The sequence below is a fragment of the Bombus vancouverensis genome, chromosome 18, assembly GCF_051014615.1.
Source record: "Bombus vancouverensis nearcticus chromosome 18, iyBomVanc1_principal, whole genome shotgun sequence".
NCBI lineage: Eukaryota > Metazoa > Arthropoda > Insecta > Hymenoptera > Apidae > Bombus > Bombus vancouverensis.
The window spans coordinates 3,862,995-3,889,193 of NC_134928.1; the positions used below are offsets into that span (position 1 = coordinate 3,862,995).

General features: G+C 32.1%; 2 protein-coding genes across 4 annotated transcripts; both read left to right on the top strand.

The window, feature by feature from the left end:
- The first annotated feature begins 2,904 nt into the window (after positions 1-2,904).
- On the top strand, positions 2,905-7,550 carry Atac3 (Ada2a-containing complex component 3). Of its 3 annotated transcripts, none has more exons than XM_033340957.2 (8): positions 2,905-3,224; positions 3,620-3,722; positions 3,800-3,958; positions 4,027-4,224; positions 4,292-4,628; positions 4,712-4,987; positions 5,110-5,342; positions 5,428-7,550. In XM_033340957.2, the coding sequence occupies exons 2-8, from the start codon at positions 3,660-3,662 to the stop codon at positions 5,683-5,685; spliced, it is 1,524 nt and encodes a 507-aa protein (XP_033196848.1). In that variant the 5' UTR covers positions 2,905-3,224; positions 3,620-3,659; the 3' UTR covers positions 5,686-7,550. The 3 variants fall into 3 exon arrangements, with proteins under 3 accessions (XP_033196848.1, XP_033196846.1, XP_076482443.1); XM_033340955.2 differs by having other exon boundaries at positions 2,908-3,224; positions 5,065-5,342; XM_076626328.1 differs by lacking the exon at positions 2,905-3,224 and adding an exon at positions 3,245-3,417 and having other exon boundaries at positions 5,065-5,342.
- Positions 7,551-8,805: 1,255 nt separating this feature from the next.
- Positions 8,806-25,939, top strand: LOC117160381 (uncharacterized). The gene is made up of 17 exons (XM_033341101.2): positions 8,806-9,320; positions 9,412-9,692; positions 10,471-10,655; positions 10,785-10,981; positions 11,062-17,894; positions 17,978-18,192; positions 18,261-18,564; positions 18,639-18,817; positions 18,901-19,090; positions 19,156-19,388; positions 19,466-19,865; positions 19,956-20,064; positions 20,174-20,519; positions 20,603-20,647; positions 20,726-20,842; positions 20,901-21,003; positions 21,085-25,939. Exons 2-17 carry the CDS (start codon positions 9,548-9,550, stop codon positions 23,154-23,156), a joined length of 11,673 nt encoding a protein of 3,890 aa, XP_033196992.1. The 5' UTR covers positions 8,806-9,320; positions 9,412-9,547; the 3' UTR covers positions 23,157-25,939.
- The last annotated feature ends 260 nt before the right edge of the window (positions 25,940-26,199 follow it).

Consider the following 26,199-nt stretch of genomic DNA (forward strand, 5'->3'; position numbering starts at 1 on the left):
TCAATATTTTAGAATTTCGAGTGATTCTTGAGAATTTAAAATATTCTATTTATCATAATTATATCATAAAAATATACAAGAGTAGAAGATCTAAATAGAATTATTTATTTATTATTGTTAAGGTATGGAGAGAATTTGAAGAGGTATTACAAAGAACTTTATTCGAATATTCACATAACGTTGCTCGCCACGTGAGTTACTCGCCGGAGGCCTAGAGCACAAGATTTCACACTGCGCATTGCTCTCTTTCCTCAACGGTGGCCTAGACTATTGTGCGACGCTCACGCACATACTAGGGAGAGGATACATACTTGTGTGTGTTTTCGCTCTACGTTCCCTCACTCTCACTACAATACAAATGTACTATATATTCAACAATTACAATTAAATTGTATTTTATAATGATAATTCAATTATTATTTAATAATTATGATTTATCGATAGTAATAATTATTTAAATAATAATAATTTTGTTTAGATATTCTACTCCTGTATCAGGTAACTTTTCATGGTAATTAATATTTGTAGATGAGCTACAATTTGCAAATATTCCTTTAAAAAGTCGGCTGATTTTCAAAGATGAATTTACTTCTGTTAATTAATGAAATTTTTTATTCAAAGAAAAATTCAATGTAAAGAAGTTGCAATAATATTTGATCAAGAAACTTATTGAACCCTATGCTATTTTAAAAGTAATGTCCCAAGAAATTTGCAAACTGAGTGCAAACTAAAAGATTGTGATAACGAATGTTATTAGTATCCTTATTCAATGATCTTGATCATTCTTACTGACTAAATTCCGAAAGAATTTACTATCAATAAGAAATACTATCAATTTACAATATGATTAAATGATATACAGATGTAAATTTCCAAGCCAAGATAATTGTGTTCATAATATAATATATTAAATAATTTTTGGATATAAATAATCAGTAATAAATAAAAACGATTTTTTATTTAAATAATCTTCAAATAATTAACATAAATATTCGTTTAAAAATATCGAAGCAGATGAAATTACGAATATACATATATCATACTACAACACAATTAAATAGTAAGAATAAAAAAGTTCTAAAAACTAAAGATGATAGTAGTAAGATAAGATAACAATAGTTGGAGATTAAATAGATAAAATATTAATTAATCATGTAAGACTGCCCTAATTGGGATATGGCTAACCTGTACCATATTACCCTTTTTTTTAGCTTTATCATTAATTTCTGTTAACGTACCCAGGGACGGACTGGAACTTAAATTTTTACTGGGAGATTATCGATATGATCGATTTTTACTGGTCCTGCACTTTTAGTTCATTAATTAAATTTTATGTACAGCGATTACCAATCCCTACCGACTGACCTGAAGTTTTCCAAGCTCTCCAATGGGCATCTCGGTCCTGATGTCTAGCATACATGTTTTCTTATTGTTTACGACAATTAGAAAGAATTTACTGCTATAACTTTATCCACATTGTTCTTGGTACAAAGATTAAATTCTACGTAAAACGGCCTCAAATCTCTACCAGCCCACCGAGAATTTGCCCTAACTCACGAAACTTCGCTTCTGATAGTGCCATATAATTTATTCTTTAAAAATTAATTTTTACATATTTTTCCACTGAAAATATCAAGATCATCTTAACTCAAAAAATTTAATTTGTTCCGAATCTTATTAAAATTCTTTTAATAAAACTCTATTTTTTTGCTAAGTTTAAGATAATATACATACATACATTTTATATGATTTATTAATCTCTAACATTTTTGCATTGATTGTGCTACTACTGCACTGAATCGATAATGTCACATGCGATACAAAAATGGTATGGAGGATCAGGTAAACGTGACACGAAAAAGCATTGGATATCACGATGTCATCACAGATGTCACGTCTATTCCGTACCTCATTGATGATCATATACGAATATGAATATATTCTATAATACCAACTATTCAGAGGATTTATTACCCCCTCTATAAATTATAACGTCGTATGAAGCGTAATGTGGAATAAATTATAACCATAAACAAGACATAAAATTTATGTCTTGTCTGTGATTCCAGCCATACCACTTACCTTTCATTTATATAAATACATCAAAGTTATGTGCATCCTTTGTGTCTATATACATATATTTTCTCCGCACGATGATTGCATGATAAAATGTATAGATTGTGATATTGGGTTAATTATAGGACGAATTGTAAAAGGAAGGATCGGAATGTAAACAAGCATACTAGAAGAAGAGAAAAAAAGAATAAAAAAACGGAAAGTTATAAACTAAAAAGAATATAAAAAACAAAAGTATTATTTCAGGAAAATTAATAAATACATATTTCAGATAAAGTATTACTAACAACGTTTTTAAAATATATGTTTAAAATGAACGATTTACACAACTTTCATTGCATATAAAAAGTTAGGAAACGGCGTAAGAACAAACAGAATACTTTCTGACTTTTGATCGCATACTATGTAAAATGCATAATTTTCATGTATGTGTATATATGGATATATATATATATATATATTCGTATATTATTTGATTATTTAGATACAAATGAATAACAAACAATAAATGTTCGTCATATCATAAATATTTATTATATTCATTTAATCAAATATTTTGATTTCATACAATTTATTTATTATATAGCTAATGAATGTTACATTTTACAATAATTATTCCGCTTTTTTTATCTATAATTATATAAATAAAATTATTATACAAATAAAATCGCGGTCCTATACACGACGTGTATATGACCATAGCCATGTACATATCTATGTATGTATACAACTGTGAGTAAAACTTTACAACGTAACCTAATCTTACTCGAATTTAATACACCTAACCTGTTTAATGTAAGATACTTTTCACGTGTACCACAATGTGGCGCTGTAATACGCTCTATTTAACATATTTGACTACTATTCAGTATCATTTCAAATAAAGTAATTAAAATGCGCTAAAAAAATTACAACTTTACATAAAAGGATACCTCTAACCACAAAAATACGTCCAAATTGACATTAAAAACTGCTTAGAACAATGATAAAATTGTATTAGGAATGGCGCCAAGGTGTCGCCATTTTCATAAAACTTTACCAAGACGGTAAATCGAGAAGGCTGAGGGGAGGAACAATTCCTCAAAGTGAGTGTGTGCGCTCGAAAATTGTTGGAAAAATTGCTAAAAAGCAAGAATAATGTACTGGTCGTAAGTATAACTTTCTTCAATGTTATTTACAATCGACTTGAATCGCTTTTGGGCACAAAACACGGGGCCTATGGCATGGGACTTCCGTTTAATGAACAGGAACAGGAAGTTCCTCACAATCTGAAATGGCAAAATAAAAACATCCTGTACTGAAGAAAATTTTGAAAAATATACATGCTACGTTTCCGAACAAGTAGGCAAAAATAAATAAATCGTGTTAATTTTATCGAATTGATCTTCAAATTTTAATTTGTCGACCTACTTTCGATCCCGGCACTTCAAGGTCGAACAACACTGACGAATTACTGAGTGAAAAATGGAATGGTCACAACTAGCCCTTTTTATATTAAAACAAGTCCCAATGATATCAATTATTATGGATCGTTTGATTTTAGCGTGCATCAGAAAGAAGGGGATTGAGTTAAATATACAAAAATGCAAGCAGAAAGTATTTGCACTAATGATATTGAGGGTCTGGACTCAGACACCCTTATTCCTGTATGTATAATTTCATATAAATCTGTTTCATATAATCATTCTTTAGGCATATTGTTTCATCTGTACATACTTCATAGGTTGAAATCCTTTCCTGTGATGTATCTCATCGAGCACGTTCTCAAGATGCCTTATCAATAGTGGAATTAGGAAAGCAGTTACTTTTTAGTGCAAAATATGGGGATACTGACAGTGTCCGTGATCTAATGTGCAGAGGTGCACCATTTACTACGGATTGGGTATATATTTTCATAATAAACTTCTACAGTTATATAGTAATTCATAATGAAATAATATTTTTTGACAGTTGGGTACAAGTGCATTACATTTTGCTGCACAAAATAATCATACAGAAACTGCTGAGGTTTTACTTAGAGCAGGAATTTCAAGAGATGCAAGAACAAAAGTGGATAGAACGCCTTTACATATGGCTGCATATGAAGGCCATCATCAGATGACACAGTTACTTCTTAATTATGGTGCAGATGTCGATAGCAGAGATATGGTAATTAACATAAAATCGTAAAAATAAACTTCGTGTATCATATATTTAATGCAAAAAACATTTGCAGTTAAAAATGACGCCTTTACATTGGGCGGTAGAAAGGGAACATGTAGAAGTAATGCATGTTTTATTAGAACATGGAGCAGATGCAAATGCAACTAGTAAATTTGACAAAACACCAATTAGTCTTGCATTAGAACATGATAGGCTAGACTTAGTAGACATATTGCAACAAGAAAGAGAAATTATAGGTATTAGAGCACATCAACAAAATCAAGCAAATTCAGCAGAACTTGAAGTAGCAACTCATAATTTAATACAGTTAGAATCTGAAAGAGAGGAAGAACAACAAAAGTTTGAACTTCCACAGCAAGATTCACAACAAAAAAAAAAGATTACACAAGGTATATCACTTGATATTTTAATCAGTAAGATTTTGAATGTCAAACTTGATTAATAGTACTACTACTTTTTATTAAATATCTAGTGCAAATGGGAAAAAAGCCACGAATGATCTTTCAACAAATTCATGTTGGACCAAATGTTGATGTTGATCGAGACAAAGAAATCGAAGGTGTGGATGAAATTACTGATACAAATAATATTAATAATAGCAAGAAACGCAAAGATATTACAACTATTGGGGGAATCAACAAAAAATTTAGGTTATTAGAAGCACATGGAATCACAATGATACCTGTAGATAATGATTCATCTATTGTTGAAAATGCAATGGAAAGTGGAAGAACAGTTGTTTTAACTGGTACAAAATACTTTAATGAGATATACATTTTGCTATACATATTTATATTTATCGACATCGATAATTTATTCTTACAGAAGCAGGTAAACTTGCTCTAAACTTAACAAGAAATTCTTCAATAGGAATGAAACGACTTCACGTAGCTGGAAAGAAAGGAACTCCTAGGAAAGTGATAGCAATTAGAGCAGATCAAATTTTAAGTCATAATACACCCACCCTTACATCCAGAGGACCCAATATATTGAAAAGATCTTCTGTGGATAATAAAGCTGGAAAATTGTTTATTTCTTCAATTTCTAATACTACGCCTGTATCAACACTTACACAATCGAAAAACTTAATATCTCCATCAGAGGTGTGAAATCAGATATTAAATGAAAACAATCAGATTAATGCATGTTTATAACTTTTATTATATTTATGTTTAATGATTTTAACAGAGTAAAATCATTAATTCGCCCGCAAAAATGACGGAACCAATAATTTTACAATTAGACGATGATATAGAAGAAATTGTCGAAGATGATCCAACGCATAATAATGAACCAGTTATGGATATTGCGTTACTGAATAGACAATTGGCAGAAGCACGAAGACAAGCAGCTGAGTATCGTAAACGGCTTCAAAAAAAAGAGGAAGAAGCTGAAATATATAAACAGCAACTTAAAACTATTACAGCGCAAAGGGCATCCAAGTGATTTTGTATAAGTAAATATTTTATCTTAAGTTTCATTTCTTGAGCCCTCTTTTATATACAAAAAATATCTTCCTTGGCTTTTCAGCTTGGTACAAGATTTCATTTGAAAACTATACTCTAATAGTTTAATATACAGAGTGGTTGGTAATAAAGCTTCTTTTTTTTTTTTAATTTTTCCATCGAGACAACGATCTACAGTGAGGTCCATTATAACGTACCATACGCGAATCGAGCGAAAATTCAAAGTCGATTTTCTCGAAAACAAAGCCTCAAACGAAAAATTTTTATTCTATATTTTCGACTTCTTTTTTCGCGTAGAATCACCTCCTTTCCACTTGTACCACCAGTTACCAACCACCCTGTATTTTCTCATTGTCTTATCTCAAAGCATTATAGTAGTATTTATACGAGCTTCTCGTTACTAACTACTTACTTTCGTATAGATTATTTTACGGATCTACAAGATTCCTTAAATCGGTATTATTAATACTCTTGATTTATATCAGAAAACTGAGTTGGTCGTATTACAGGGCATAATCATATATTATTTAATATATGCATACTTCCTAAAAGCTGCATATTATATGTGTGCGTACGGGCCTGTGTGTGCTTGCGCACGCATGTGTGTATGTGAATGCGTGATTAAGTCTGATTTATACAGTACACAAATGTTTTTTAAAAATAAATGTAAATATATACAAAGCATCAATTTGCTTTCCACATAATATCTTGCAATTGATTATAATCTCTTTCATAATATAATATTACTATCTTCAAAATATTTTTTTACATTAAATTATACATTCATGACACTAATAAAAGAAACACTTTATTTATTGTTTTAGCTACATTTATTACAAATTACTATCAGTAAACAGTATTTTCTTCATTCTCGAGATTACATCATTTTCCCACTAAACACACATTTCTAAGCAATATTAGGAAAATAGTATAAAAATAAATAATACTACAATAAAATACGTTTTTAAATTGTACATGATCTATTTTATATATAGTGAATTTTTATATATATTTTAAGGTTACATAATAATTATGAAATTATTCTATAATGTCGTTAAATAATTAGAACTATATGAAAAATAAAACAAATAGGAGATTTCTATCAAAATAAAAAGTTTTATGAACAAAATTTGATATAATGAATATTACCTGTCTCTTTATATTTTCTAAAACAAAAATGCTATAAATGTTTAGTAGACAAGAAACATCGTATATATCACTTACATATATATGTAAATCAGAGATACATAATGATTCAAAATTGTAGTATATTGTATTGATTAATTATAATTAATTTTCAATCAGAAAAAGCTATATTTTTTATGAACAGTTTATCGAAAGCATAAAATGTGGAAAGCAAATATAAATATAAAATAGAGTCTGATTAACAAATGTATTTACATATTATTTCGATAACTACTGTTATCGTTCTGTATATTTTCATACAAATAAGATTTCATTTCAAGTATTTTATCAGTAATTCCCAATTAAAACATAATTCAAAATTATAAATAGTTACTTTGTTTATTTAACAGTCTATATGGTGCTATGTATTCGAATGAAATCCTAAATAATTGAAACTTCTAGCTTAAGAATGGCAAATAGAAAAATGTACAGCAGACAAAAAGAAAGTAGTCCACTCAGGTACAAATGACGAAGTGTAGAATGTATGAAAGAGAATTAACAAGTGTCAAATATTATTGAATCCAACAAATTACATAATATTATGACTTTTTAATATATGTTGTAAATATAAACGTTTATATAATACAATAATGATAATAGAAGTTGTTGATGCAAAGTTGTAAACTTTCACTCGAAAATAAACATTTTATATTTCACGAATTATTCGTATTGTTATGCTATTCAATACCGAATAGATACAGTAAAAATAGTTTTATAAAACGTGATTCAATTTTTTTAACGATTCAATAAACATGGTGAATAAACATAGACGTATATATAATATACACCGAATAATTATTCAAGATATATTATACTATGCTTGTACGAATTTGATACAATTAAATTATATAAAATACGAAATGCACGTGATAACTTTGCAAAATTGTTAATCGAAGTTTATAATTTCACAAAACAAGCATATAATCGATAATCTTGTGAAAATGTCTCCCGCGCTATCGATTTGAAAGTACTCGTGGCAGCACCGTCTACCACAAAGTTTCATATTTTAAAAACTTTGTTTATCGATCTGTTCAATGGATTTCCGTTTCACCTCCTGTTGAAAGGAACAAAACTATTGCTCGGAAATATTCTTTCATCTACAATTGGAAAAATACAATTTAAAAATAGTCGTTACGACTAAAAGGACATTTTTACCATTTACTTGTAACATAATGGTGTCGACAAGGAGTCTTGTCTCTACGCTGCATATAGGTATACATCGCTCGTGTTTCTGACTCTCGCGATCGATCGCAGCAGTCGCACAATCTCAGCTTGCTATGAAACGTCGGCGTGTTTACTGTGTTTGATGTATAGCACTATAGAGTATAAGGCCATGTAAAAATTACAATAAACGGTGTGACAGAATCTAAATGGAGTAGAGTACACATGTTCGTGTGCAATTCATTAAGAATCGGGTTTGTTTTTATAATTCGTTAAATTCGCGAGTGTTCACGAGAGGAACGTAATAGATAAAAAACAAAAATTCCATTTCCTTTGGTTAGCCCTAATTAATCGAATCGTTACTCCCGCTGTTCGAAATTATACGAAACTACGCAGAACTACGTCATTGAGCGACAGCGTCGGTCGGGGAAACCTTGAAATGTGCGTTTGACGTTCTACCGTAAACTTTTCGCGCTCTTTCAATATAATCGAATTTCAATGGTACCACCGAACAAATGGACTGTATAAATAGACAACTTATGCTTATTGGAACGGTAATCCGATACTAGACGACACGACAAGCAAATCTAATGGAGATAGAATATAAAAAAGTTTAGTTAAAGGATATAATTCCGTAGAGATGGCTTAAAGCTTGGCAGGTACTCGAGTACCGCGCCATACGCAGGTTGAGAACCCTCCAAATGTTTCGTAGCCCGGACCTGAAGGCGATGTCCAGTGCGCCGTGGTGCAAGGAAGGGGGCTGTTTTCATTGTCATTGTGGTGGTTATTATTTCTGCGCTGCTAATATACCCTGTGATTCGACAGTAACAAGTCTCGCTGATAGAACAGCGAGGTACGAATAACGTTCGTCCAGGAAAGGCGATACCCCCACGATTACGTGCATCGTTATTATTGCGCCCGAAGGTGCGCGCGCGCGCGCGCGCGTGCACACATTACACATCTTGTATATACTCGGGAGACGCAACGATCTTCTTACTTGTATGTATGAGTGTGTTTGTGGTAAGCATCGTGATATGTGGAAAAGTGTAAAGTGAACGAAGAAGAGAAGGCGCGTGAGAAAGTATTCGTTTTCTTGAATGTCTGAACGATACGAAAATAGAGTGGGAGTTTAAGACAACAATACAAGTACGTGCGCGTGTGTTTTTTCTCGCTTCTGTCCTTTATCGTTTTCATTTGTCTCTGTTGGACGCGCGTGTTCGTTTGTGGTTTTGATGCGGGTGTGAGTAGAGCAGGTAGAGAACAATCAAGGTAACGAAAGCAACGAAGCGGGAAGCGGTGTTCGAACGTTCTAAAACATTGATTTTCTGTCGTTTTTCTTTTTTTTTAACTACGTTAACAGGTTTTTTTTCATAAACGTGCTGTGAAACAGCAGTGACGATCGAAAGTAATTTGACGAAAATGCGATACGAGTTGTTAGGTCGCCTAGCGTAGTATATCGCCTAGCGGCGACGGGCCCAGAGAGAAGCGGCGGAAAAATGGCGTCCGATAACGAAGCCTCTTGCGCGAGTGACCCAAATTTCGCGGTGATTTGTTCGTTTCTCGAGTGCTTCGGCAAGTCCTGTGGTATCGTTTATCCTGATATTGCGCGCCTTCAAGAGATGCTTGAAAACACACAGGAGGGTGAGTAACACCTGCATGCATACGTGTATGTGCAGAAAAGAGAGAGAGAATGATTGACCCGCCCCCGCGGGGCCAAAAGTCTCGCGTGTGCTATTAGTTATCTTTCGCGATTTCGCGTTTTCTTCTCAAATTTTATGCTATTCCGTATTTTTTTATAATTCTAATATTACTTTCAAATAATTATTTTATACTGAACAACCACGAGCACTAAATTTATAGTTGTTTTCATCCCCTTTTTTTCATCGGAATTCTACACATCATTCTTAAAGATCTTTGTCTTCCTATTTGTTTACTTTGTGTAGCAACAGTTAACAATAAGAGAATTTACTAATTAATTAGTAATATGCGATTGATAATTATTTACATCAAATTCATCATTTCATTTAAATAATGCTATTATTGACAGTTTAGTTCAATTTACTATCTACTGTTGTTATTTTCTCATGTGCTGCCACCTCCCCTGTTGTCAACCTCAGTTACACGTGATTACGAGTTATGAATCGTGTGTCAAATTAATGATTTAAAAATACACATTTTAATGACTCTAATACTATATAACAAAAATGATTTATGAATTACTGTTAGCCTCTTATTGGCTATGCATTTGTAAATAAAAATTTTAGGTTACTACATACAATTTTGTAATTTTATAATAATATATCTCTAATGAAAATATTTCAAAGATATTTCTTAATTTTATTTGTGCAAAAATATAAATATTTAATACTTTTTATACATGTTTTTATTTCTATTTACAATCAATTGTTTTTTTTTTTAGTACCACAACAATTGATAGATCTCCACATCAAATTATTACGAAAAACACGTAAAACAGTATCACCAGAAAAATGGGAACGTGCACTGGTTAAATTCTGTCATACATATTCTAATCAAGATGGATGGGAACTTGAACGTTTTGGTTACAAAAAAGCCCGTATTGCTGTTAAACTACGACTACTTAAAGTATAAATATAATTATTCTATTATATATTGTAAAATATTAGATAAAGAATGCTTATGTTCATGTTTCCAATGTTATATTTATATGATCATATATGCCAATTTTTTTTACATAAGTTTTTTTCATTGCAGGTTCTTTTAGAAACACAGTTTGACCTAAATCAAAAGTTTAAAAATGAAGTAAATAAATTAGCAGCTAAGGAATTACGGGTAGAACCTTTAGGAAGAGATAAATCTGGTTTAGCTTATTGGTGTCAACTTGATGAAGAGTGCAATATAAGGGTTTATAAAGAAGATATAGATGAAGAAAATTGGGAACTTGTAGCTAAGTATGTGTTCAATATAAATGTGAATTTCTTTTTATTTACATTTTAAATTCTTATTTTAAAATCTTTAAATATATTGTTAGGGATCGAGAAGGAGTAGTTAATCTTATAAATACCTTATCAAATGGAGAAATTGGAGCTATTCCAATTAATGAAGATAGTAATAGTTTAGAAATTTCTGAGAAACCTATTATTGATACGGGACAAATAACTACATCACCAAGTTTGGAGGATGAAGTTGTACAGGAAAATGGCATTCACATGGAAGGATCTGATGAAAAAGAATTAGATAAGAGCGGAGGTGAAGATTTTGAGGATGAAAGAGAACAAGATGACATTAATGAGGCTGGTAATGCTGAGGAAGATGTGGATGGTGAAGATGAATTAACAAATGATGAAAGTTTTAAACAAAATACAGAGGAAGATGATTCTCAGCAGACAATACAAAATGAAATGGTAGAATCAAATCCTGTTGAAACACCCCCTTTATTATCATCATGTCCCCTTAAAATTTTAAATGCTAAGGTTGATACATTATCAGAAAAAGAAACAGTTTCATCACAAGAGAAAGAATTAAGCACTATTCAGAAAACGATGGTTACTACTATTGTATCTAATGATACTAAACCTGTAGAAACATACAAATCTGAAGAGCATACAATAGTGAGTAATTCAAAAATTGATTCTGAAGAATCAGTGCCTCTTAAATCAATTGAAACACCTGTTATTACATCTCCTCTTAAGTTAGTAAATGTTTCCGAAATGAAACAATTACATGAAGAAAAAGTAATTACTGGAATAACACATACATTGAATATAACAAAGAAATATGAAGATTCAGCAGATCAAGTTATGAAATCACTAGACAAGTTATCTAATAAAAATAGTTTTCTTTTTACTTCTGCTGACATGCCAACAACTCATAATAAATTGTCTGTGAAGCCAATAGATCAACTGGCTGCGAACCTTGTGAGGATGCAATCTGAAAAACTTGAAAAGCCAAGTGGAGCAAAATCATTAGAGAAAATTGCTGAAAACCTAGCGCGATCGGGAAGTATTGTGGGAAATATAATAAATGGAGATGATGATAGAATACCACAAGATTTTTGTGCAAGAAAGATAGATAAAGTGAATTCGCTTAGAGAACATAGAGGTATGGATTTATCGACATCACCAAGAGGATGGGAGAACACAAATGAGCAAAACAGGCCAATGGATTTCTCCGGAATCGATTTATCTAGTCGAAAATTTAACAAAACTATCGATTTACCTTCTGCCGGATATAGGGCGCAAGATTTTCAACATAGAGAAATGGACCTCAGTACGAAGAAGATAAACAAACCGGAAGTTACAAATTTACCATATGATGCTCGGGCTGTGATGATGCGTAATCATAGCATGGTAACAGATTTAAGTAAACGACAAATGTCATTTCCTGGTTACGATATGCCTCCTGCTTCATATCATAATGCTTCGAGAATATCTAATAAAGAAGATCACAGATTACCAAATTATACCATACTTCCAGATCCGAGTAAAATTACGGCTCTAAGAATGAATCCAACACCGATAAAACGTCCATTAGAAGGAGATGATATGCAACAAGACATATTAAAGAGAATAAGAGCAGATGTAATACCAATTAGAAGTTCCATGGATAAGAGATCAATAATGAGTAGTAATTGGAGAGATGAAGTTGGTGAAACCATTGAGGAACCAATGATAATGATTCAAGGTGAAGGATCTGGTAGTGATTGTGATGCAGTTAATCCTGCTCTTGGAGAAGCTGTAGAAGAGCCCATAATTTTTTTTTATGGAGAAGGATCTGGTGAAGAGTGTCAGACAGGTAATCCTGGTGAGGATACATCAACTGACAATAAAGAAAGCAACGAATCAAAAAATGAAGCTGATTCTGCTACTTCTTCTCTATTGCCGAGTAAAAATTTAGGCGAAGATAGCCTTATACATGAAGTGTCTACCGGATCTTTAATAACAAGTAAAAATACCATAAAATTAAACAGAAATTATCCGCAATCAAGTATTAATGTAAGAAGTAATCGGCAAACTGTAGGCTCAACACAAGAAAAGTCCAAGTTCAAACCATCATTGGGCATTCAAATAATACCAAAAAATTCTAACAGTTCTGTAAAAAGGATATCGAGATGGGATGTTGGAAAACCAGAAGAAAAACCAGAATGTGACAGTAGTATCATATCAAATGAAGAAGACATATCACAGAAAAGAAATGAAATTGAATGTGAAAATTCCTCTAATAAAAATCAAAATGTTAAGATAGATGGAAATTCTGTAAGTAATGAAAATTCAACTTCACAAAAAAGAAATGTAGAAGCCGAAAATTCACAGGACACAGAAGGAAATTCCTTGAGGCAAAAACTAAGTCCTGTTTCTCAAGATTCCATGCAGTGTGATTCGTCTATTTCCTTATGTCAAGCAGATACGTCAGAAACGCTTGAATTTTATCCAGAAATTACACCCACAACTCAGTCAATAAGTAATAAAGATGCTGCTGAGAATGTTTGTGATTCCGACAGTATAACTTCACACGAGACAAATACTGCAGAAAAAGTAGATAATGAATGCAAACCAGCAGCTGCATCACCACCAAGATTTTTTTTTGGTCCTAATTGTATTTCATACACTTCCAGAGCAGAAGTATTTGAGTCATCATCTGATCATACAGTTTCAACAACTATAGAATCTAAATCTGATACACTGCAATATGAATGTGTTTCTTCTTCCAAACCAGCGGAAGATATTACTTCTTATACGTCAGACGATTTTGGCGTAACTCAAATGAATAATAACTCGTTAAAAATAAATTCGTATGCACCTACAAGTAATAGTCCACTTCATGAAGATGATAATAAGAATAAAATAGAAAAGGTTGGAGAATCAACTAATATATGGGAAGAAACAGTTCCTTTGAAATATTCTGTAGATGGAGGACGTTGTGCAATGCAAAAGACAGAAATAGATTTGTCTAGTTCTGAATCAAAAGAAGAAAATTTTAAATCTACTGTACAGGATTCTATTACTAGTAGTGAAAATACAAAAAACGAGTATACAAAATCTGAAGAAACAGAAATATCAGGCATAATTTCACAACCTCACAGTACGAATGATACAAATATGCAAGATGCAAATATAAAGCTTGAGAATGCAATTGTAACACCATCTACAGTACAGTTCGACTCAAATATTGAATCTATGCAACCTGAGATATCAACAGCAGAAAGTAATACATTAGAAGAACAAGTAAGAAGTCAAAATAAAATATCAGATTTACAAAATGACACTGATGAAACTGTAAAAACTCCAATTCTTTGTTCTAAAGATGAAGCTGATTGCAAATCATCTGATATATCAACACTTAAAAAAAGCGAGTTAGAAATAGATACAACATCTGTTAATAATTCATGTTCATCTTTTGCTCAAAATTCAGAATTAGGTTGTACAAGTAAGGAAGAATTTTCCACTTATCAAGAAGTAGATAGTTTAGCAGAAAAAGAAATGGAACATGTATCTGAGAAAGAATTTGACTTATCTGTTGAAAGTTCTAAACAAAATGACAAAAATGATAATATTCCAGAATTTCATAATCAAGAAAAGCAATTAATAAACCCTGATAATGAGAACATGAAAATTTTGACTGATTCTGATGTACATTTGGCACATAATTGCATTAAAAATAGTAAAAAAATAGAAATTTCAGAACAAAATGAAATTTCAGTTAATTCATTTATCAAAAATTCTGTGCCTGATGTTAATACCAAATTAGATTTAACAGACAATTTTACTGTTACTAGTTCGGAATTAATTGAACAATGTAAAGATTCACTAGTTCCTACAATAAGTAGCTCAGATGGTAATTGCACTCACAAGACTTCGATTCACGAAAGCGCTAAAGTGCATTCAGATGCTGAGAAATTTTCCTTTAAAGATGAATGTTCTATTTACAATGTATTAGCAGAGACAGTACCTGACACAAATAATTTTAAACCATCTAAATCTGATGCAATTGAAGCTGAAGGTGAAATGATTGTATCTAATATAATTGACATTGAAACATTAGAAAACCGAAGTTCCTGTGTTGATCAAGATTCAAATAAAGATATGTCTATTGATGATAAATTGTCAAAGTCTGATAACGAACCTTTTAAACTAAATGAAGAAAAAGAATGTTTTGATGACAACTTATCATATGGAGATACACGTAGTATTTCGTTGGAATTATGTTCATCTTCTGATGAAACAAATAAATTTGGTACTGTTGTTGAAAGGAAAAAAACAGAGGACGTCAATGATGTAGACATTCAGCAAAAATCTGATACCATGATAGAGCCTATAATTTCAGAAGATAAAAAGATGATTGAACAGGATGAAAAAAGTAATATAAATCAATGTGATTATATTATAAAACATATTGAAGACAGTAATGTAAAAAATGAAGAGTTAAATTCTACAAATAATACTGTAGAAAATGCAAATAATACTCAGCAAGAATATATTATTGAAAAATCAAAGACAGAGGAACCAAAATTGAATCAAATAGACATAAATCCTGTGAATTTGCAAGAACCAGACAAAATAAAACAGTCTTTAGTCGCAAATTATGAGAGCAGTGACTCCAATGATGACAGTAATGATGCTTTTGAGAGCCCTCAAAGAGAAACAATTGAAAATAAAAATAACTTGTTTACAGATTTAGAAGAAGAAACAATGATTAGTAACGAACAAAAAATAAAACAAACAATTCAAAAATTAATTACAAAGGATGAAGAATTGTCTGAAGAATTACAGAATGCAGTTACTAATAAAAAAGGAAGAGAATTAGTGTCAGAAAATAGTTTTAAGAAAATGGAAAACGAAGAAGCTGAATATAAAGAAGTGAAGATAACTAACAATGAAATAATTGAAGAAGAATATAACTGTATTGTTAGTCAATTTCATTTAAATGAAAAATTAATTATAAATGAGAAAAAAGATATTAATATTTCAGAAAGTAATAGTGCAGAAGTAATAAAAGCGGAGGTTTCATCAATCGTTTCTGAAACTGAGCCAGTGAATAAAGAAAATATAAATTCAGCATTAACTAAAACAAACAATGTAATAGGCGAAATAAGTGAAAATGATGGTTTAGTTCAAGTTTCAGACAAAATCACGAATACGATTTCTGAAGGAAGAAATGATTCTGAAACAATAAATTCTATAAACATAATTAAAACCCAAAAACAAACAAATGAAGACATTGAATTTAATGATGTTGAAAAAGAAATATCATGCGAGGGCTTGAAAGAGCAATGTGTAAAACCTATAGAAGAAAAATTAATAACGAGTTTTGATAATGATATCAAATTTATAAAAAATAAAGAAGTTGAACATGTTACAGAAGAATTTTCAATCATAGAATCATATAATAAATTGACAGAATTTTCAGGATTTAGTAATAAAGACAATAAATTTGCTGCACATTTACATGATGAAGGAGATTTTAATAAAGATATGTCTGAAAATGATATAACCATACATTCTGTACAAAATATTTTACCACTTGATAAATTTGACAATACATCCTCAGGTATAGATAAATCAGAAATATATGAAAATAATATTTCAACTATACCAGAAGATTTCAAATCTACAGATAACTTACAATTTGTAAATTTTATATCTGAAAAATCAGAGAATTTGAGTGCTACAGATAACCATGAGAAGCATAGCGAATCATTTCATGTTATAAATAAAAGTACAGAATCCCTTCTTGAAAATACTGTCTCTAGTTTAAATGATAAATCAGCAGTATTTAATATCCAAGAAACTACATCAGAATCAGCGACGATCATAAACGATGCTAAGAAGGCAACTAGTAAGAGATTGAGCGATGTTTCTAATATTCAAGATGTTCCTCCATTAAAATCTAAATCTCCATATATAGAATCCAGTGAACAAATATTAGAAGACTTAACAAATTCTAAAGTACAATTGGGTCAAAATTTGGATAATTTTAAACAAGTAGAAATTGATGAAAATAAAATAAGTGGGGATGTAGTATCTAATAGTACCACGAAACATTTAGCAAAACATGAATACAGCACAATATCTAATACAGCGGACATTGTGTTGAACAAAGTTGAGCAGGAACATAACGACGAAAATGACGAGAAAAAAGGAAGCTCAGAAATTCAAAGTATCGAAGTGAAAACAGTCTCTGTATCATCTGACGATTCAATGGAAGTAGACAATGAAAATTTATTCAGTACAGTTCCCGAGGAAATGGATCCTTTAGCATGTACTGACGATGATACATTTAAAAAATTAGACGATAACGAACAGAGTGATATCTCTGCTCCAAAAATAGGCTTACGGGTTAAACCCGTATCTGAACTCGTTTATGATGGATGGAAACTGGATTCCACTGAATTACCGAGAGTATCCCGTAAGCGACGTAATAGTTCCCATGAATCAAATTCTGAAGATATAATTGCAAAACAAAATGATGAAGAAATAATAGGAGGTAAAAGAATAAAATTACGTGCGGAACGAATACCTGATAAGCAATTGCGAAAGTCTGTGGAGGAAAATCGCGTTGTAACAATAAGTTCAGAAGACGAGGTTGTAAAATGTAGCCCTGAAAAGTCAGAAGATCAAGAAGTTAAGGATGTTAGCGATGACCAAAGTACTACTCATTCGGTTGCAATTGGAAGGAAAACAAGGGGACGTCCTAGAGGAAGACGAAGGCGTTATAGAGGAAGTGGACGTTCAGCTCGACCAAAACATTCTGAATTTCAGAATATTCAAACTTCTGAGGTATCATCTGAGATCCACCTTGATGAAACACCAAGCAATAATGATTCTTTAAATATGACACCAATTTCACAGAAAAAACGAAAGAAAAGTAAGTTTTTATTTCTCCTTTCATATGTTTATATATTTCGCAGATAACATACAATTTACTATCTAGAAAAATATTGTTCATAGGAAAAATGGTGTTGGGCCTAGAGGTAGGTAGAGATATTGTTCCTGAAACACAAACAGGATTAACTCAAGATGAAACACCTGTAAGGCAATCTAGAAGAATAGCACAATTAAAAATTAAAGAAGAAGCAGATAGACGAAGGATTGAGGAAGAGACTTCAAATGAAAGAAAAGACAAAAAAGATTCAGTGGAAAGAAAGAAGCGGAAGAAACCAAAGGTATATTTTTTTATTTTGCTCAATTGTACAGTTGATATTAACATATCATATAATTATCGTAATTTTAGCCTGAAAGCGAAGAGGAAATCGCAATAAAAGAAGTAGAGAAAGAAAAGAAATCTAAAAAGAAACGTAGAAAAAGGAAAAAGAAGAAAATGTCTGCTAAATTTAATGAAGCAAATCCATGGCAGAGTTCTTCAGGTTCTAGTAGTGATGATGAAAATGAGAATGATGAAGAAGAGGATGAAGAAGAAGAAATAGAAAGTGAAGGATCTCTGCTTTTTAAAAGCGATCATGAGTTTTCGCCTGAAAGTGATCTTGAAAAAGATCAAGAATCAGAGCCATTAAGAAGAGCAAGGACTGCACAAAAAGGTATTACATGATTATTTACAAACTTAAAAAAACACTAAATTGTACTCCAATATATCAACATTGTTTAATTATAGCTCAAAGTGATGTTGAAGAAGCAGATGATGAGTATGCTTGTCAAAAATGTGGTAAGGCAGATCATCCAGAATGGATACTTTTATGTGATTCTTGTGATAAAGGGTGGCACTGTTCTTGCTTGAGACCTGCTCTCATGTTAATACCAGAGGGTGATTGGTTCTGTCCTCCATGTCAGCACGTAAGCTTTTAATCTCAGCATACTTGTTGAATAAGCTATTTACTTAAAAAAAAATTGTGTCATAAATTAATACTTTATTTTAGAACTTGCTAGTGATTAAATTAAGAGAAAGCTTAAAAATGTACGATCAATTGACAAAAAGACATGAAAATGAAGTTTTAAGAAAGAAGAGACTAGCATTTGTTGGTATAAGTCTAGATAATGTTCTTCACAAAAATGAATCACAACGTCATCAGAAAGGATCAAAAGCCTCTAGCCAAGAATCTGATAATGGTAATCTTTTGCCTTTTTACTACTCATTTTTGTTATCTTGAATTAATATCTTGTATCTTTTATAGAATCTTCATCAGCATCATCTTCGACAAGTACAGAAACATCTAGTAGTGAAGAAAGTGAACCTGTATATCAGTTACGTGAAAGACGATCCGCTAACAAATATAAATTTAATGACTATGATGCCATGATCAATGCTGCAATTCAAGACGAAGTAGAAGCAGTTCAGGGAGCTGGAAATCAAGGAAGAGGAAAAGACATTGCAACTATAGTGAATGCGGAAAAAGAAGAAGCGCAAGTAAAAAAAAACTATTATTACATATTTTTGCTTAATTTTATGTTATGTTAAATTTTTCAATAAAAATTTTCTTCTAGCTGCATTTTAAGAATGAAGTATTAAACATTGAAGAAGCTCCAGAAGGTAAAGATGACATTGACAAAAAATCAGAAAAAGAGAGCGACGAAGAATATAAGATGGAATGTGAGGATGGTATTGACGAGGAAGAAGAAGAACAAGACAAAGGAGCAGTAAAGAAATTCTTGTCGCGTAAGAAACATCGTAAGCTGAATAGTCTTGATATAAGCAGCGAAGATGATCCTGAAAGTGACGAAGATTTTAAAGGTACGAGTTCTGAAGAGGAAGAAGATTTTGATGACCATATAACATCTTCTGATGAAAGCACTTTTGCTGACGTAAAACGACGTAGTAGAAAAGGAGATTCGCGGTCCGTACGACGAAGCACTAGAGCCAGAACTACGCGTTACGAAGACTTTAGTAAGTATACGAAATCAATTCTTTGACTAGTATTAGAATGGATATTATTATATGAGGTAAGAAAAAATTGTAATAATAAACCTTTTATAGTAAATGACGACAGTGAAGAAAGCGATAGACCAAAAAGAAAAAAATCTCGGTCTACATGGGATTCAGATAACGAAGATAGCGATAATTCATGGCGACAGAGGAAAAAAAGGTAAGATACTATTGTTCTATCCTATATTATTATTACTAAATAGTTAATTTATGATTAGTTCATTCTTTGTTCAATTCTTAAATTGTTTTACTTTTAAATTTTCTTTTAGAAGTAGGAACGTATCGACATCTAGGTATAAAACATTGCCGAAGACGAAAAATAGAAAGAAAAAGAAGAGAAAACGTATAATCGAATCTGACAACCAAAGCGAAACGGAAGAGTCAAATGACGAATCAAAAATTGAAATGTCGTGTGAGATACAACCACAATTAGAAAACAACGAATCTATAATGTCTGATGTATTAGATGTCAAACTTGATAACTTAAATGAAAATAATGAAGACAAACATATTAACCAGATAAAAGATATAAAACCACCAGAAATAAACTCGGAAATATCTGGTACACCTGCCACTCTACCACTCGAAGAAATAACGCAACAAAAAAAGAAGAAGGTAAGATTATAGATATAATCTGTTTGAAATAATTGTATTTCATCGTTTTTTTAATATACACGTTCTTCCTCGATTTATCACAGGATAATGTAATAAGAACAAAGAAGACGCCAACAATTCGGAGAAAAGTATGTTAAATTTATCTTATTCTACTTACTTTAATATATAATAACAAACTTTTGATTGAAACTTAATTATATTTTCAGATTATATACGGTGGTCTTCCGGATGAAAATAAACCAGAAGAAGAAGAAATATTAAGTAGGCGAACTCGCGGTAAAAAGATTAATTATCAAGAAGAAATTGCATCAGATAGCGAAGAGGTAATACATAATGTTATATAACATAGGAGTTTAGAAATAAAAGAATGTAATATTATAGGAGCTAAAAAAGGCATTAAGAAAAACGGGAGAAAGTGAAGATGAATTTGTTGTAAATGAGGGCGAAGATTTAAATGAAGATGCTGAGAAAGATTCAGATTCAGGTAAATTGAGAAAAAAGCATATTAATGTTAAGAATATAAACGTAGAAATATTATGAATTAACATATAATATCACCTTATAGGTGATATTTATAATCCAAAAAAAGATGGTCATAAATTTAAAACTAAATCGCCAAAAAATAGAAAACCTAGGAAAAGCAAGAGTCCCGGTGGTAAACGGAAAATGTTAAACGATGGAACACCAAAACAAAGAAAAAAGCCTGGTCCGAAACCTGGAAGTAAAAACAAGTCACGTAAACAAAACTTTTTGCTTAGTTCTGTTATCCAAAGAAGAGATGATCAAGATGGCGAGAAAGATATCATGGCGAATGTCATAGATAATCCTATGGGAGAGATAGATACGAAACTTGATGATAATCTTTCAGAGAATGTAGGTCTAACCAGTACGGCTATGTCGGTAGCAGGTTCTTTCACCGGAGATGTGCCAGAAGGTTCCTTAACGGGACTTGGAGCAGGTGAACTAGCTGACTTAGATGACGAACAATTAGAACAAATGATGATGGAGGATGAAGAATACGCCAGACGACAGTTAGAACTTGCAGCTATCGAAATAAAAAAGAAGAAGAAAGAAGAACGAGAAGCAAAAAAATTAGAAAAGGCGCGTTTAAAAGCATTAGAGATATTGGCAGCTGAGAGGCAACGAGACCCTAACGCGCCAGAGGGAACTGATGGAGATGTACCAAAGAAGAAAAAGAGAGGCCGTCGGAGTAAAGCCGAAATTCTTGCAGAACAAATGCGCAGAGATGGGGCTCCGAATTTAAACACCACTGTTTTATCTGCCAGCGTGCCACAAAACTTGGTAACTACCATACCATCTAATATCACTCCCAATATGTCAGCGATTATGACTCCTGATGCGGAAAGAACCGGCGAAGGACACATTCCTATGATGACGGGACCAGATGGACAACTTTTTAATCCCGATGGATCGCCTATGAAACCTAAAAGAAGGGGACGTGGTAAGGGTAAAAAGACTCTTGCCCTGGAAGCAGCTAGAGCTGCTGAAGCAGCGGCAAAAGCTGCTGCTGAGGCTGGTTTAATTGGAATGGGCACTGATTCTAATTCGGAGATGAAACCTGGTGAAATCCCGAATGTACTTCCTACACCAGGTAGTAGCACCTCTGGTTCCGCTCCGTCCACACCACCTGCTGGCGTTGTTACAACACAAGGACCACCTTCTTCGCAAACTCCGACTTCACAGTCTGTTTATCCGTCGTTACCACCTAATCAACAGTCTTCCGTTATCACCAGGATGCTTCAATCTCAACCTGTATCGAGTAGTCCACAATCGTTCTCCGCTGCAGCTGCAGCAATGGGACACAAATACTTCGGTGGACCAAACGCTGGAGGCCAAATAATGGGCGGACCTAGGACAGGCTACGAAATGCAACCACGTGGAAGAATACCTTCTCCATATAGACAAGCGGGACAATCTTCTATACCACCTCATTTTGCTGCTGTAAGATCAGGAACTCCGCCAATGAGAATGAGGGTACCTGGTCCACAAATATATCATACGCCGCATCATCCAATGGATCCTTCTCCATCAGGTGGTGGACCGATATCGATCAACAATCGAGATCGTAGTTCTCCACTTGGCCCTGGACCTGCAATGATTCCACCAGCTGCTGGAAGTCCTCTAGCAAAAGGTGGTCCTACACCTCCTCCACCTCCTCCTTATGTCAGAGGGGCACCTCCCATGTCCAGGTTTGCAGATAATCCAATGGGTCCTAGACATCAAATGCCTCCTTTCACCAATGCATCACCGGTTAATCATAATATGCAACAACCATCACCGCCTCCTAATCGACCACCTGGTAATTTTTCACCGTATCATCCTCCCCCTCCTCCTAATTATCATTATGGTGCCTATCCACCACCACCGCCGATGTCCACAGCAGATGATGCAGCCGCATATCAAGGATCTCCGTATCCCGCGGATCACTTTTCATCTCCTGCGGATAATCAACCACCCATTCAAGCCCCGCCTCCCCCTCAGCCTCCACCACAACAGCAAGCGCATGCAAACGATGCTGGTACTGGAAACAAACAGTACGATGAAGAAGGTTCTGGAGAATTTGGCGGTTTAGTATCATACTTCAGTAGCCAGAGAGAAGATGATCTTGATTCGTAGCATGAGTGAGATCTTGGCCAACCCTAAAACTTTATATAGGGTGCATTAAACAATGGTGTTTTAACGGTCAGGTAAGATTGCAACTTTTGCTCGAGAGGGACAAGTACAAGAGAAACATAAAAAAAGCTAGCAAGATGTAATGTAATCGTAAATACAAAAAAAAAGTAGATATACATTTATATCTACTTTATATATATTATACATATATGTGTTGGGGCATTGGAATGTTTGAAATAATGATGAAAGAAAGAGTATTTGCATAACATATGATGATGTACGTTCTAACATTATTTTATACACATATTGTACTGTTTTAAAACGTAAGGAAAAAGGCGTAGAATTAGAATTGTCTTCCTCTTTGACCTCTTAAGCAAACAGTTGTTCAAAACATTTATACTTTCGAAATAGAAAGAAAAAAAGAAAGCCACCAAAACCAAATCCGAGGTTGGCCAAGCGAGAATAAGGAAAAAAATATTAATCACTAACAATGGAGCCTATTTCCTAAAAGTTGTAAGCTTTTTGTAATTAGTTCAAGTTTGATTAAATTTATATGAAGCAAACGAGACCAGTCGCTAGTAGCAACGGAAGTTGCGTGTTGCTAGAGAAAGGATTATACAAAGATCTGACCAGAATTTTAACTAAACATCCATTAGTATTTACACATGAAATTTGTGCACAGTTACTTCCGAATCCATTGTAGATGTGTAGATGTCCTCTCCCAGATAAACGTTTGCTGTTGAAAAAGTCGATCTTAGTAGCAATCAGGAGAAAAATTAACAAATTCGGACTATGCGCCGTTGTTACATGTATATATGTAAATACAATAAGTCCTTTAGATTATATTATATGTATTATATATACACAGTCACGCAGAATACTATAAAATGAATTAGTGCAAAGGGCACAAATGTAATATTTAAATTAAAACGAAAGGAACGGCATCCGATTATAATAAATTAACAAATGGTGTGAAGACTACTACTATAATTATTTATAAAGAAAAATTAAGAATTTATGATAGGTAGTATGTATATTGTATTTTACAAATTTTACTTGATAATTATAATAAAAGAATAAAACATTTGGATATAGTTATATTAGAGAACAGGAGGCTGCTAAGTCCAACTCTAAGAAAGTCAGAGAAAAGAAATTTAACAAAACTGACGTTAAGCGTGTGTAGATAATCGGGGAAATAACTTAACGGAAGAAATTTTTATTTTATTATGGAGTGCAATTAAAAGTACATATAAATACGTTTATATGTAGCTATATATGTGTGAATATGACTTTTTTTTTTAATACGTTCAACATTGTCGACAAAGACTAAAATGGTTTTCTTGTTTCTTATTTTTTCTACATCCGCTCTTTTTCCCGAAAATCTTTTTAAGACATATTTCAAGCTTTTTAAAAAAAAGAAAATATATATATATATACATAAATAAAGATATATATATACACACAATAATAACAACATGTAAAGAACTAATAAAAAAAAAAGGAATGTTTCGTACTATTAGAAATCATTATGAACTAGACCCAAGTTCAAAGCTGTTCGTAGCTGCAGTGCAGCTTTGAGAAAACTACTCCTTGAATTCACTTCTTGGATAAATATTCGAAGAATATTGCTTTGATCACGAAATGAATACAAACGAAATTAATTGGATTAAGTGATTCACTGAACAGATACGATTACGTGCAAAAAAAAGATAATAAAAATAATAATCAGGATATAAAATAATTTTTAACATTCATTTTTCATTTTACATATAACAGCCTCCTGCTCTTTGATCGATACGCAAAGCTGATAGTGTCTTTGCGTCACAAAGAATCATCATGTATCTGTTTAGTTATCACAAGTACGTGCATACCTAATATAAATAGAAGTTATATAAATAAAAAAAGGAAATCATTATCTTAGGATTAGCTGCTTGGGATAGTTTCCTTTACTTCGTCGAACGTTTAACAACCGAATTTGAACGATTATATACACACATTACAACACGCCGTATATTGTAATAGAGAGTTTACTACCGATAATTTTATGATTTTTACATCTATACGATATATTTCAGTTGTATATTGTTTAATGTACAATCTACTGTCTTCTTTAAATATAACATGTGTCTTCGGACCATTCGTTCTTAGGGTGCGCTTCAAGGAAAATGCGAATATGTAATGTAAGTTCTTTCACAAATGCTCGAATGGTTATTGATACCATATAAAGCATTCATTGTATTGTAAAGTATTATTGGAGATTTAATTTTTCATAATACAATGATCATGCGAATTTATATTAAAGAAAAAGAAAAAAGTTTGAAACTTTTCAATATGTCCGAAGATTTGTTTTTTATCCTTTAAACAAAAAATTGAAACACAGGGAAAGTGAAATGAATTTTTTTAAAAGATATGTATATATATATTCATGTACATTTGTATTGCTTTTATGCATGGCATGTCCGCATTTAGAAAAATTCGTATAGCTCGTACAAGATATATTTATGATAACACAATGATTCGATCTCAAAACTGGATAAACGTATTAAACGTGGTTCTTATAACTTATAAAGAGATACTTCATTTTCATACATGTACCAAACTTTTTCGCATTTATAAATGTTTCCTTGAAACGTAAACGAACGAAGTGTCTTAGCAAGATAACAGTAAATGTGGTGCAGTTTAGCTTTTCTTTTTCGTAAGGGTCTAGACCAAACGCAATTATTATATTACATGTTGTAGCCTAAATACATTTTGTAATAAAATTCAATATATTGAATATCAGAAAATGTTTTTATTTTTTTTCCGTGCGCTAAATTTTAATGCATTTTATAGAAAAACAATTTATTTACTTGTTTCTAATCATATTGTTCTATAATAATACAAAATTTTAATATTATAAATATACACATATTACAAGTTAATTATTTATTTTAATACAAAAACCAAGATGTGTGTTATATACTAATTTAATATGTCAATAATTCCTTCATTTAAAATGGAAACAATAATATTACAACATTGCATATAATCTCTATTTCATACAATA

What these genes read in the sequence shown, in the direction of transcription:
- LOC117160381 (XM_033341101.2), top strand. Translation starts at nt 9,548, where the DNA reads ATGGCGTCCGATAACGAAGCCTCTTGCGCGAGTGACCCAAATTTCGCG. An exon ending in AATTGGGAACTTGTAGCTAA is followed by an intron (nt 10,982 to 11,061) that starts GTATGTGTTCAA and finishes ATATATTGTTAG; the next exon opens with GGATCGAGAAGGAGTAGTTA. An exon ending in CGGAAAAAGAAGAAGCGCAA is followed by an intron (nt 19,389 to 19,465) that starts GTAAAAAAAAAC and finishes ATTTTCTTCTAG; the next exon opens with CTGCATTTTAAGAATGAAGT.
- Atac3 (XM_033340955.2), top strand. Translation starts at nt 3,660, where the DNA reads ATGCAAGCAGAAAGTATTTGCACTAATGATATTGAGGGTCTGGACTCA. An exon ending in ACTCAGACACCCTTATTCCT is followed by an intron (nt 3,723 to 3,799) that starts GTATGTATAATT and finishes CATACTTCATAG; the next exon opens with GTTGAAATCCTTTCCTGTGA. An exon ending in CACCATTTACTACGGATTGG is followed by an intron (nt 3,959 to 4,026) that starts GTATATATTTTC and finishes ATTTTTTGACAG; the next exon opens with TTGGGTACAAGTGCATTACA.